Here is a 14,455-nt window from a genome sequence, read left to right on the forward strand (position 1 = left end):
GGCCCCCCGGAGCCCCGGCGCACAGCGTTAACGGTGCGGGGCTGCCGAGGGAGCGGACTGGCAGCACGGAGCGCTCACGAGCGGTGTTTGTAGTCAGACACTGCTGTGTCAGGAACGAGTGTCAGGTTGTGCTCTGTGCCTAATGGGGGGTGGCTGCAGGGCCCTTCTTTCCGGAGACAAAAGTCTGCAAGTGGCTCATTTCTGTACCACTGTACGCACGACTTGGTTCTAGTACGTGAGCGTGCAGTTTTCTGTATGTCATGCCATAAGAAATTGGTTTGGATTTTTCTTGGGGGTTTTTGGTTTGTTTTGAGTGGGGGATCTAACTTGCTGTTTGATCCTCTTACATTGCATTATTTGAAGGGTGCGCAACCCTCTACTTTTTTTTTTTCTTTTCTTTGCATATTTCACAAGTTAGCTTTGGATAAATTTGCTGTTTTGTGTATTGTTGCTGTGGCAGCTTAATAAGGAAGTAAAAGGTACTTTGTGCTTTCTTTAAAGGAAAACTTAACATCGGTGTTGACACCATTCAGCATGGGGTAGAAGGACTAACGTATCTTCTTACTGAAAGCTCCAAGCTTATGGTAAGGATACCTTTGTGAAATGAATTCAGGGATACACTCCAGAGATGTCTTCTAAACACTTATAGCTCTGGAAATACTGGTGAATGGAGAAAACCTGGTTCAAAATTCTGATGACATGTATTCTTTTAATTTAAACAAAAAAAAAAGGTGTCTCTTACGCTGTTCTCTTATTGAAACACTCTGTCTGCGTGGATGACCGGAATTTGTATTCAGTGTCTGAAGCTAAAACTTGACAACATTTTAATAGTGTATAGCAAGAACATGCAGTGATTTAGTCTGTATAGAGAAGCGTACTTCAGGATTAAACTCGGTCTAAATAACAAAACTTGAGTGAAGGTGGTTGCTGTTGTTGTCGTTCAGCTACTGTACAGGATGTGTGCTGTACTAACCCCCGGTTAAGTATTCCTTATGTTTGTCTGATATGGTAGGTTTGAGAGCTTTTTCAGCTCCTGACATCAGAAGTTTGGGTGGGTGTAAGCATATGTTAAAAGAATAATAGTTGGATAATTACTGTTTCCATTGGAAAGACTTTTTAGTGTTGATATAGTAGAATATTTGAACAATGAAGACATGGAGAAGGGATACAGAGACAAGTAATTCCAAATTAAACTCAAGCAGGCATTGTTCTGAAGAGCAGGTGGGGAAGGGATTGAAATATTGCAGAATCTTCTCTTGAAGTAAGGTGACTTGACTGACAGATAAATTATAGTGTATTATGGTAGAACATAGTTGATCACATAACGTGTTTACGGTATGCATTGTAAAGGTATGACATTTTTTGTAGAATAAATAACTGTTTCCACAATGATGAACCAAGCTTCTCCAGTTCAGCACAAAGGCATTGACCTGTGGGAATCGGCTTCTTGGGGCCACTCTGAGTTACTGTAACGTGAGCCTTAAAGTTGTACCTGGTGCTCGCTCACATGTGCAGACATGCAGATCATTTCAGAGTATTTATAATTTGAGTATCAATATTGTGTTAACATACTGTTGATAAATTGATGATTGAAATATGTACTTCCTCCTGACAAAGCTCAGATGCTTTTTGGTGTTGCGTTTTGTTGTCTGATAGGAAGGCTTAAATGTGAGGATGTTGAATGTTTTTCTTTTTTAAAAAACTGATTTAAACTGTTCCTGAAGCTCATGCAAATCAGCAGTAATACATCAACATGTGTAAATCACTTAAAACCTGGATGATTTGTTTTGTCCTAGCTGTAGAATTGTCCTCACACATTTCTGCAGGAGAATAACTGCACCATACTACACGTAATGTTTACTTACAGTTTTATTTGTTTCTCAACAAATAATTTTTATTACACAGTTCCGTATTAAGGCCTAAATTGTTATGTCTAGATTTCTGAGATAGACTTCCAAGATTCCATTCATGTTCTGGGATTCTCAGATGAATTGAACAAATTATTGCTCCAGCTGTACCTTGATAACAGGAAAGAGATCAGAAGCATTCTGAGTGAGCTGGCACCAAAGCTTCCCAGCTATCACAGTCTTGAATGGAGACTGGATGTGCAGGTAACTTCTGTTATGTTTTCAGTATTCTGTATTTTACCTTACATTTTTTTAACATCATAAACAACTACTAAACAATGAATTTATATTATTTCAAAGTAATTGAGGCAGCAGTTTTTCATGTGTTTAAAACTGACATAATTTTGTTATTGCACCAAAGATAGCTCGTTATGAGATGAACAGGATATGTAATGATGCACAGTGTTTGTTGCTTTATGAAAATTGAATTCATAGCTCCATTGGTGTGTTAAAAATGTTAGCATATATTAAATATATTCAGTCTTAATTATCACCTAATTTTCAGAAATATTATGAAAGCATTGATTAAAGTGGATTAGTATTGCCTCATGATAAAACTAAATCATAGATTGTGTATATCTTTAATGCGGATGAAAAGGATTTTTAAACAGCCCTGCAAGCAGGTCCTGCAAACTTGTTGTGAATTGTAAATATGAAAGTTGATAACCATCTTTTTCTTTGTTTCCCTATTCCCATTTCATCTAAACTCACTCATGCAGCTTGCAAGCAGAAGTTTGAGACAACAGATTAAGCCTGCCGTGACTATAAAGCTACATCTTAATCAGAATGAAGATCAAACTGCCCAAGTGTTGCAAACCGACCCTTCTACCCTCCTCCACCTAATTCAGCAACTGGAACAAGCATTGGGGGAAATGAAAACAAACCATTGCAGGAGAATAGTGCGCAACATGAAATAGTATTGATTCGTGGCCATTGTCTTACTAAGCAGTTTGTGAAACAACTAAAACCAATGTTCACAAATACATTTTGAGGGGAAAAAAAAAACATCTGGATCAGATGAAATGCTTTCCTGTGCCAGGATCTTGAGCCAGTAATTATAGGCTGAATGTCTGTAGGTGCTAACTTTACACACCTGCCTGATATGAGATAGGTAATTGGTTTTGCTTTACTTGCAAATGTAGAAATTCAGCATGCTATGCTGAGAATTTCTTTAGCTCTAAATTAGTATAGTACTACTTGAAGAATTTTCCTACATTAAGTAGAGCTGTCACAATATTGTATGAAGCTGCACATTTATTTTTACATTTATCAAGTAGGTTTTTTCCCTGGGTTTTGCTTCTCTTTTGAAATTAAAAAAAAAAAAACCCAAAAAAACTGTACTGGTGGGAATGATACTTTACAGGAATGTTTCTTCCATCTAGACTCATGTATGCGTAAGAGTACCTGTGGGACTGCTGCCCTCTTCCTCCAAAAGATTCAGTCAACTCAGAGGCTGGGTGTTACACTGCTTTTCTACCCTTATATAATGAAAGAAAGCATAATCAAGCTAATGCTTCCATTTTAACAAAGCTAGCTATAACCCCTACTAGGCAGTCTCATGCTTTCTGCAGGTAGCAGTTACCATAGAAAACCAGTGGCCTAAACATAAGTTAGCATACTGGTTATTTCTAGATGTAGAAGTGATCTGAAAAATTGCAAAAATAAAACCATGGGCTAGGAGGTAGGTTAAGAATAGCGTTAACTTCTGCTAAATCTGATCTTCATGCTGTGACGCAACAATTTTTGTTCCCCCATTTGGATAGCGTGCTCATAAAGGAAAGACTAGCTAAGTATTGCAACATAAATGATGCTTTTCCATTTTTAAGAAAAATGTCTAACAAAGGTTATGTCAAAAGTCACTTTTCAATTGTATTCTAATGCAATATTTTGTAGCTTTTGTGACTAAGGTTAACTAGTTTTACTAATTAATGTTTTACTGTCACTAGTGAGGGTGCATCATAAAGCCCTTAAAGTATATTGGGGAGGACAAATAGACAAGAGAGAACCTTAACATACAGATTCTGTCAATAACTGTATATCTACTGTCTTTCATAGCAAAGCCATAAATTTATGTATTAATTGGGTTCCTACATTTACAAATGCATTATTTTCTTACTGTTTTGAACTTTTTGTACCTTTGAGAGGTACTATTTCAGATGAAACCTGCATGGCAGAAGTGCTTTAATCAATAACACTACCACTTTAAAAAAGTCAGTTTTCTAGAATATGGAGTTGCTTATTCTCTAATTGCTTTATATAGTGTGGCAATGGTGTGAACAAACTTAATTTCCTCTCCCATATATTAATCAGCAATGTGTTTCATTTACCATCCATATGTGGTGACTTTTTTCATAGAATCATAGAATTTTCTTCACATACAGTATGTGGTAATTAAATGTCATCAAATGTTACTACATGGGATTTCTGATTAGTATTTTTTTATGTAACTGGCTTACATTTTCAGGTGAAATACAAGAACAGCCTCTATGTAGGCCAGTGTTTTCTCTTTATTCCGTCTCTCCTCACTATAGCCATAGTCTAGAACTCATGGCAGCAAAATAGACATTTTAGATATAAGTCCTAGAAGCTTTTCGTGTCTCATCTCACTACTGCCCTATGAATCTGAACATATTTACCTTTCTGTCTCTTAAACTTTTTTAAAAAAGAAAACTAGCTGCTGTAGAGCTAGTTGGCACCATGGTAAATGCTGGCAATTTACATGTATGTCATGTCCTGAAGCATGTGCTAGAAGAGAAGGGGAGGGTTTTCCTCAGTTGCCATGAGTAAAATAGTTCAAAGCAGGTTTTGTGAATACAGAATGTCATTGGAAAGCCTGCATATTCCCTTTTTTTTGAAGCTTATTACAATAGTGTAGAAGTAAAAACTGTGACACTGAATGGTCTTGTTTTCTCTAACAAAAAATCACCTGAATTGAGGATGGTCAAGGTTAAACTTTGAAGCTGGGTGAAATTTAGAGAAACTCAAACTGGCAATGATCCATGAACAGACTCAAGAAGAAAAGTAAGGAGAAATACCCTTTACACCAAGCACGTTGCTTTTGAATTGTACCTTTCAGTTTGTTCTGGAGAGAAGTACTGAGCCTGGAAAAGCAGCTTCTCAGCAGCTAGGGATTTTAGCTTAATTATTAGAAAGGTAGATTTGCCTTTATGTGAGGTTGGAATGGGTCTTTCTACAGCTCTGCAAATTCCCTCTTTCCCTGTCTTCATAGCACACACGGCAACTACCAAGGGCTTTGCAGCTGCAATGACAGAAGTACTAATGTGCGGACAGAGCAGAATTCTATCTAAAACATGACGATTAGTGCGAACGCACAGCAAATGACACTTACTGCTGTTGATGTAATCATACCGATTTGAGTTACCAATGTTGGAATTACGGTACTTGTATAGCTGCTGTTTTGTAGGGCACTTGAAGCTGGAGAGTCAAAAAGCATCTACTTCAGTAACCCAAAGATAGTGGTAAAGTAAGAATTCACTCATGGATCTGGATTTTTCAGTTTTAATGTAAACTATCCAAAATTAAAGGTGATATAAAGCTATATTTAATATAACTTGTTTCCTCTCATGAATTTGCAATTTCTTTATAGAAACCCTTGAACCAGACATGGAGAGTACAAAGCATTAATCACAAGGTATTAAAAAAAAAAAAAAGAAATGTGTAACATTGCTACTTTTAACCCATTTTATTTTTAACAGGCTTTTTAAAATTTGCTCTGGTATCTCGCCACTAAAAGCAAAGTTAAATTTGAGGCCATTTCTCTACTTTTTTTTTTTTTGCAAGTCTGGAAGAACTGATTGTTGATTTTATAACAGAAAAAGGTGACTTTCAACTTCTTAAAAAGTTAAGTAACTGATTTGTAGGCAGTGCAGCATTTTAATCTTGAAGCAATTTACAAACATCAGTTAAGTCCTGAATAATCTGTAAGGAAGTTGAGCATATTACTATTTCATCTTTAGAAATCTATTAAGCATGGAACATAATCTATTATCCTCAGTGTAGAACTTCTGTATGTTTTGTTTTACAGAAAATTTAACTTTGTTTTGCAGAACTGCCCTTCCTGTGTATGACAAGTAACTTCTGGTTTTAGGAAGTAAGCAACTTGTGAATGGCTCCCTAGCACCTTTTTGATAGACCACTAAATTCAGGCGAACTCTGTGCCAGTGCAGAGTCCAAGTGCATAGAACAACTAAAAATCCAACTAATTTAAGCATAAACTAGATTATTTTTTTAAAAGCAGAGTTAGGCTCAGCCCTTAGCTATATGCTTCTCAACAGATTTGCGTCCCAGTTTATTTTTTCCCGGTCTAAACAGCAGAGGGCAGAAAGTTTGTTTTTTATAATCTACAAAGGGAAAGTTTAGCTATACAATCATTTTCGGTGTTTGTCTTCTGGTAAGAATTGTTCATAGACTCAAGACTTAGCCTGGAATGTATTTCACCTTATATTGTCCAAATTAGTGATCAATTTTTAACTGAAACTAATAAAACTTCCAGTTTTCAACCATTGTAAAGCATTGTTTCTTGAATCTGCTAATTAATTTGTTAGGCCACTTAGGAAAGAACATAATAAAACCCAATTCTTATAACTCAGGATGACGTAATTTGTTTGGTGGTGTAAAATGTTTACATTCTTTTAAGCATTGAGTAAACTCAAGAAGCAATGCTTTTCTTCCTCCTGTTTTCTTTTTAAATCCTTTTGAATGAACTCTGTACGATCACTGTCTGTTTTGTAAAATCTGTTGTTCAAGTTTCTGGTCCAAGTTTAATCAATTCCCCATCTCCAAAACGTATGTAGACTCTCTACAAGCTTTATTTTCTTGTACTTTTGCTTGTCCCTGCCACGCTTTCTTGCAAGCTTTTAATGTACTAGACTAAATATTTTTTGACCTTTTAACTGGCTAATTAATTAGATGTTCCTTGAATTATATGAGGAAAACCATTTTCATTTAAACAGCTATGGAGTTAGTTTAGGTATACACATATATAAATAAAATCAGTATCTGGACTTTGGATTAGGCCTACAATTCCCATTTAACAGAAAGCCCACTGAACTAAGATTTTGTCTTAACGTTGTATTTTGAATTTAACATTAAATGTATTAGACCTGTTTTAAATTTAGTGCTTTCTGAAATGTATCCATGTATAGACTCAAAGGTATAACTGGTGATTTTGTTTCAGTTCCAGTTTTTATAAGAATGCCTGTTTCCTATACTGTGACTTTGTAATATTAACAATAGGCAGTGTGTAGGAAAGGAAGTCCAACATCAGGAGTAACCTGGCAAAACTCCATGAGTAAAGCTCTGCTGTTTCTTACTTATCTAAATAAAGGGAAGGAAGTCTCCTGTCACTGTATGCTTGGCTTTGTGGTCAGGGTCAGGTATATTACAGCACAATCTCTGCTTTTAAATACTTTTGCTGATTTTATTTTCAATATAAGTATAAATTGTGGTGGTTTGATTACTGCAGTTGTATCTTGAAATTTGAAATTTCACTCACCCATCAGATTATTTGTATACATAGAAAACACTATTATTTCATTTAGGGTTCTGAGTTTTGATTTATTTGAAATGTGGCAGGTTTTAAACATTACCAGGAGTTCTACTGAAGATGGAGTAGTGAGCAGACTGCTTTTACATGCATAAAAGTGCAGTTTTTACTGTGGTTGTGTAATAGAATTTAGAATACATTTTAGGAATTACCATGATCTTCAGCTTTATGACTTGTTTATTCTAGATTCTTTATGAAGATAAGGACAGGCAATCCTTCAGCCCATCTGTCAAATTAATTAAGTTTGTTAGAGGAACACCATTCTAAATAGTTGCATCCTGATTGTCCCAAAATGTAGACAATATTCAGGCTAAGATACAAGCCATAGTGACCAAATATGCCGCAAAACACATTAAATACATTTTTTCGCATCATTAAATATGCAGGAACCTTCTACTGATCTTACTCTTTTCCTTTCCCTATCTATTGCTCTGTCAAAGTTATTTTTTTGGCAAAAGGAAAACTTAAGTAAACAGATTAAAACTGAATTTCACTTTATGGACTCTGTCTTACTCCATAGTGTGCTTGTGTGCATGTGAACATTCAAAGTAGTCTTCCTAGTGCTCCTAACAGATACTTAAAATACCAGAACTGCAGAAGTCGGGAAGCTTCTCTACCAGGCCTTTCAAGCGTTCTGTGTTCATAGATCTACCGTAAGATAACAGCAAATTTCTGTCTTGTTAGGTTTCTCTTTAGCAGAAGCCCTAAGTAAGCTCTAATTTTAGAGAAATCCCTCAGTTGGTACTTAAACTGAGACAAAACCTGTTGTAAACATTTTTGTTCTGAATTTCCGGAATTGGTTAATAATTTGACATGGATGGCCTTTAAAATCATCGTTTATGCTTTTCTATATTCAAAAATATCTTCTAATTTCCTGATCTAAGAATTCACAAGTTTCCCAAATACTTCTCAGTTCTTGCTGGGGATTGCAGTTTTGGATTCTGCTGACAGACAGTTAACAGTCTGAAGCGGAAAGTGTGGCAGGGGCAGCCATCTCAGCCTGTAGTATTGATGAAGCTGGTCTACTGAAGTTGGCTAACTTTGTGTGAACCTAGACCATGCATGAAGCGTACAGATGTTCCTTTCTGCCAGCTGAGCCCTCTTGGACAGTAGCATCCAGGTAGCAGATGGCTGCAAGCAGTTTGAGGGATGAAAGCAACTGGAACTGTTCCAAGGAGATCTAAAATAAGATAGTCGGTGCTTGGAGAACCAAGAGTTCAAGCCCTAATAAAGCTAACTTCGGATCTTTTCAGAAACTTTGTTACATTAAAAAAATGAGACTTTGTCATTTGTCTTGATTTTGTAATTATTAGAGGTTGTGGCACTTTTTAAAAAAGATTTTCTTCAGTGGTCTTTGCTTCTTCACGTGATCTGAATTTTGAGGGGATTTCCTCCTAACCATGGCTAATTTAGGGATGTGTTGTAAAATCTTACATCACAAAGAAGTCTAGCATACAGTCTCATAGTCGATGCAATCAAGAATTCACAAGAAAGCAAAATACATACCTTTTATAAATCAGTCAACAAATATCCTGAAAAGGATGCATGCATTTTGAGTACTTCAATGTAGGTTGGTTTTACCATACAAAGTTTTCTTTTTCATCCTTTTTGAGTAAGTTCTATAATCACACCTTTTAAGTTTTTAATACCTTGCTGCACTAAGTCCAATATTTCAGATCTTCCTCATGAAAACCATAAAACCAAAACAAGAAGGAAAGCAATACTATGTCTACCACTCTTCCCAGGTATCGACATTAGAAAAAAATGTGCAGTTTTATCTCTGTCAGACTACATCTTCACTTCACAGTCTGTCAGCTAACGGATGGAGATGTTTGCCTATTTCTGCCCACCTAAAGAATAAAGGCTCTCATTGGTCTGCATGCTAGCACCCACTCCTGGGCTTTTCCCTGTGCAGCGAAACAAAAAGGGACACGGAAGAGAAGTACTTCTCTTTCTGCTTCGCTAGCTGTTTTTGCCATCACCTACGTGCTGAATGGCAGGACCACATCTCAAATGATTGTTTTTAGACTGGTCAACTTTAACACTTCCTAGAACAACAATTTGCCTCTCATCCCTGCTCGTTCTCCCACAAAGGTTAAAAGCATCAAGGATGACTCTCCAGGAAAAAAGAAAACACGTGATGGAAACGGGGAATACTGATCGTGAATGTTACTTGTACTCACTAGGGGACATAGAGGATCCTGCAATTCAAAAACACGCAGAACAAGTCATGTAGGCCTTATCTTCTGCAGAGAGGGGAAAAGGTGAAATATAAAGCACTGAGCAACAAGTACGACCAACAATATGTGTTCAAGATGTGTTAAGAAATACAGGACGCTGCACTTTTATTTATTTTTTTATATATATATACACTTATTAGGTGACAACTGGTATATTTTACACTAGCACCAGTAGCAGGATGTCGGAATAATTAGGCTCTGTTTCAAATTGCCCCGCTGAGCTTGAGTAAATCATACACCCTCTGTACTGGATACAGGAAATTCAAACTGGAAGACTCTCCCAAAATATCAAATCTGATTGTAATTAAACTATTAGCTTTGTTTCCTGGCAAAATCGACATCAGAAAACCCTCTCCATGTACCTGTAGTTTTTATTAACAAAAAAACGTATCTTACTGTATCTTTCTGCAAGTTGAATTAGTTATGCTAGAAAAAAGTACTTTTCATGCTGGTATGATTCTCACCGCTATGCTACCCTACTGCTAAAGTTTGCAGAGCTATTCCAGAGTATTTCTTCCTCTGTAGCTACTCCTGTGTATTTTAGTCTTGTTAGCTGGGTAATTATTCTGGTATTGTCAGCAGTGTTCATACAGGGAGCCAGACTGACATAACTATTCCAGAACAATTCTTGCCAATAAGATCATACTGTATTAAGCAATTTCTTTTTTTCTTTTTGCAATTCTGGACTTTTATTCTGAAGCACCAGAGCAGATCAGGTCCCAGTTTACTTTACATGACTATTTTAGGACTTATTTATCCCACAGAATTTGGCCAAAAATCATCTTCCAAATCTGTCTTGAGTAACTGAAGGTCTTAAAGACTAGCTGGTTTTGTGTTCTTTAAACATTACCACCGTTTCCACAAATGTGAATTTGTTTCCTAATCCATTTATGTGCAAAGTCAGCTGTATGAGGAAACCTCATTTTCATCAGCAGTTTAAGCTACCTGAGACAAACTGATGATGGTGTCCATATGTATTTTGTTCCACTGTCTTCTTGGGAGGGGCCATACTAACCTCAGTAAAGAAGTTGAAACAAGCCGCTGTAGTGTGGTGACTTCTGACGTGGCTTCAGCTGTTTGCAAACTAGCCACTCCAGCTTTTCCCAAATCACTGTTGCAAACTGTTTAAGTGTAATCTGACTTTGTACTGATGTGGATGAGCAGTGTTGGTATGTCCCATTCCACTGGCTTTGCTGGAAGGGGAATAACCTCTGAGACACAAACATTGGTGCAATTTTTTGGTTAGTACAGCTGTTTCTGAAATTAATGTCTGAGCAGTCATCTACTATAGATGTTCACATAGCTTTCTTGCCAGCAAAATTACATCAACTTATAAAACAACATGAACTAAGCTGACAGAAGTTCTTTTTTTTTTTTTTTTTGCTAGCAGACTGTGTCCGCATTAGAGGTTTTGCTGGCTTGGAGATGTTGGCTGGGGAGGTATGCTGACATAGCTATTTTGGTGAAACTTTGTAATATACACCAGGTCTTTGTATTAAATAAACCACATCACAGTTGGCGACATAGGATATTCTTTGCGTGCATTCTGAGGTGCCAACCAAAGTCTAAAAGCTGTTGGCTACCTGAGAAACAAATAGCCGTGAAATGCACACAGATAAAAATCAGACTCTTAAGCATCGACCCCTTTGTTAAAAAACACAATACATTTACTGAAGTATACCTTTCCAGAAGTTTCTTGAAAATTAGATTAATATAGAACTATTAGCAAGAGCATAATGTACAAAAAACTATCAAACAATACCCAATTGCCACAAGTGCAAATAAAAATTAACTTGCATAATAAACTGTACGTTTTTTAAAGTGTAAATGTGTGTGTATGATGCACATGTATACCTTTGTATAGTGAAACTTCATGTAACGTTTACTGTTCCCTTGTATTCTTTGTTCTCCATTATTTATTTTGGAGGAATAGAAGCTTTCTCTTTATATGTGGCTCTTCTTCACTGAAGTACATGAAAGCAAGTAGATGTAGTTAATGACTGCTTAAAGTCTCTTTGCATAGTGCATACCCAAACAGAAGGCAGGAACTGTGCACGCTCTTCCTGGTCTGCACTGTGTAATTGTTACTCCGTTACCCAGAAAGCATGAAATTTTTCCAGGGAATCCTGAATGTTTTGTTTTATAATAGACATCACACATGCATCTTCACCGATGTAGGCTTTCTCAGAAAAATTTTAATGTATGTAGGGCTTTGATACAAAGCAGTGATGGATCTAGATTAAACATTACAACATATGGCATTGTTTCTTTAAACCATCAGATGCTCATTATCTAAGGGTACATTTGAAAGTGCACTTATTTCTTCTAATCTGTTTGCTTGGCTTTCCACTGAAGTATAGATTGAATTTGCTGCTAGAAAATGTACGACAAATAGGGTATGCTCAAAGTACTGTACTTTTAAAAATCCTTCAGTTGAACAAAAAAAGTCTGTACTATTCAAAAACACTTGAACAGTGCAAGAAATTGAGGTAAAATAATGTTATAATTTTATTTTTTATAATGTACGATCTTGTAATTAGAAGAAAGAAGTAATGATAAGGAGGCTTTCTATGTCACATTTGTGGTTTGGTTCCTTTATCACTTAATCCAATCCCATTGTGATGGAAGTGTCATTGTCTTCCATGGACTTGAACATATTGAATCATTTTCTATAATAGCTGGTGGTCATATCCTATTTTTGTGTCCAAAGAAGGAAGTTACTATTTTCTAAACAAAGAATATAACAACACCACTACTATGAGAATTTATTCTTACAGTTTTAATCACATTCAAATTAGTGGAGAAAGATGCTTTAGCCTACACCAAGTGGTACAATAGCAGCTAATTATATTATTCAGTAGAAAGTGCAGCTGAAATACTATCATCTTGCTGAAGAAGACAGTTGTAGCTGCAACAAATACTGCTTAAGTTTAGAACTGATGTGCATATACTTACTCATGAGATGCCACACTGTCTTATGGAAGTGGTCTAATGAACGTGGATGAGACGTCACCATGAATGAGATTATCAGAGCCTTGCCTTGAATAGGCATGTCATCTGGAAAGGAATGTAATAGGTAGATGGGTGTGCCTTTACTCAAGGATACAGAGGCCTGGAGGAAGCGAAAAAGGCCTTGTAAAGGCTGTATGAAAAATCACTCGTGTTCAGATCATTATCTGTACAATAACCACATGCACACACACACGCAATCATCTAACATCCTTAAACAAGAAAACTGCAGGAAAAAAAAGATATGTAATAACTACATAACCCTGGAGCAGGTGCTGTAATTAGCAGAGCTGTCTGAGCTAGTAAAAATGCTAGCAAGTGAGCCAGTAAGGAAGCAGTAGAAGAATGGTACAAAAGATAGCATGGAAAATTCTTAGGGAAAGGAAGCATAAACAAGTCTCAGGAGTACTGGGTTTCCTGACCAGAAATACAGCAGATGTGGCAAAAAAAAAAAACAAAACCCAAACCCAAGGAGGAGATCTGCCTAGCCAATGGAAACATGAACAGGAAATGGAAGGAAAAACAAATGACAGGGAATATTTGTTGAAGCAAGGAAATCAGGAAATGCACAAGCAAGATCTGTTCCATAGAGCTAGCTGATCCTAATCCGGAGTTCACGTACAGGCTTAAACTGTGAATCTCAGAATCTACATTACCAATATTAAATGTAACACTGATCAAGGGACAAAGATTGTTCAAGCGTCAGGTCCAAGTTCTAAGCTGGAGAAGCCAAATGAAGTTCAGAATAGTTCATGCTTCTTCTTAAGAAATGTGAGAAATAAATTCAGAAAAAAATTACTTCCCTAAGACTTTTCTAATGTAGATTCTGATTACTGAGGAGGATGTATTCTTATCGATCAACATAGCCTGGAGTCTGTCCAAAATGCAGAAATAAAATTGAGCAATGCATTACTAAAACAATGTTGTGTGTTTGTATAGCCAATGTGTGATATGAGTGTAGTCATAAAAACACTGTATTCCTTACACTTATTGACGTTGGAAAGTAAACAATATTATTCTTTATAGATGCAGCTACTGAATTTAAGCAAATTCTGGGTCACATCACCATTCAAAAGTTGTTTCAAGTGCACCAAAAAAATGGTAATATAAAAGACAGGATCAAAAAAATTGTATGTATTACATTTACTTTATAGAAAGCCTCAGGAATGCATTTTGACGACAGCTCTGGCTTCTAGTATAGACTAAATAGAGGACAAGTGACTGTGAACAGGCGGTCAGGACAGATCCACAAAGTATCACAGCTATATTTGAAATACCACCTATGGATAGTGAGTTGGGAAGATTTATGATACAACTCTGCACCGAATTCATACTGCACACTGCACTCCCACCACCTATGGATAGTGAGTTGGGAAGATTTATGATACAACTCTGCACTGAATTCATACCTGTCAGCAAAGGGCTAAACCTTACCTAAACTACAACAAGGTACTTGTAGTCCACGTCGCCATGAATGCTTCCCTCCTTTTTTCCCCATTATGTGGCCCCCATTGCCATAGCATCACTAAATTATGCTATGAAGCTTGTATGTGAACTAATTTAAGCATCATTTTGCTTCCAGAAATTAGTATCAACCATGAACTTCCTGAATAATGGTTTTAAAGCAAAGCTAATTAGGTTGAGAGAAATTCAGTCGCATCAGGAGAGAAAACGCTCCAAGTTTTCTTGAACACTGAAGCAACGCTTTTAACTGCATTGCGTGACGGGAAGGT

The 14,455-nt window shown here is 36.6% G+C and overlaps 1 protein-coding gene across 1 annotated transcript in view; it reads left to right on the plus strand.

Moving 5' to 3' along the window:
- The window catches only part of COMMD2 (COMM domain containing 2), a 7,914-nt gene extending 1,134 nt beyond the window's left edge, over positions 1–6,780 (plus strand). Inside the window, exons 2-4 of the mRNA XM_009284328.1 lie at positions 502–584; positions 1,938–2,111; positions 2,627–6,780. Of these exons, the coding sequence (XP_009282603.1) occupies positions 502–584; positions 1,938–2,111; positions 2,627–2,824 (455 nt within the window). The 3' untranslated portion in view covers positions 2,825–6,780. The remainder of the gene's footprint in view (positions 1–501; positions 585–1,937; positions 2,112–2,626) is intronic.
- Positions 6,781–14,455: the final 7,675 nt, after the last annotated feature.

This window comes from Aptenodytes forsteri, unplaced genomic scaffold, assembly GCF_000699145.1.
Source record: "Aptenodytes forsteri isolate BGI_AS27 unplaced genomic scaffold, ASM69914v1 Scaffold278, whole genome shotgun sequence".
NCBI lineage: Eukaryota > Metazoa > Chordata > Aves > Sphenisciformes > Spheniscidae > Aptenodytes > Aptenodytes forsteri.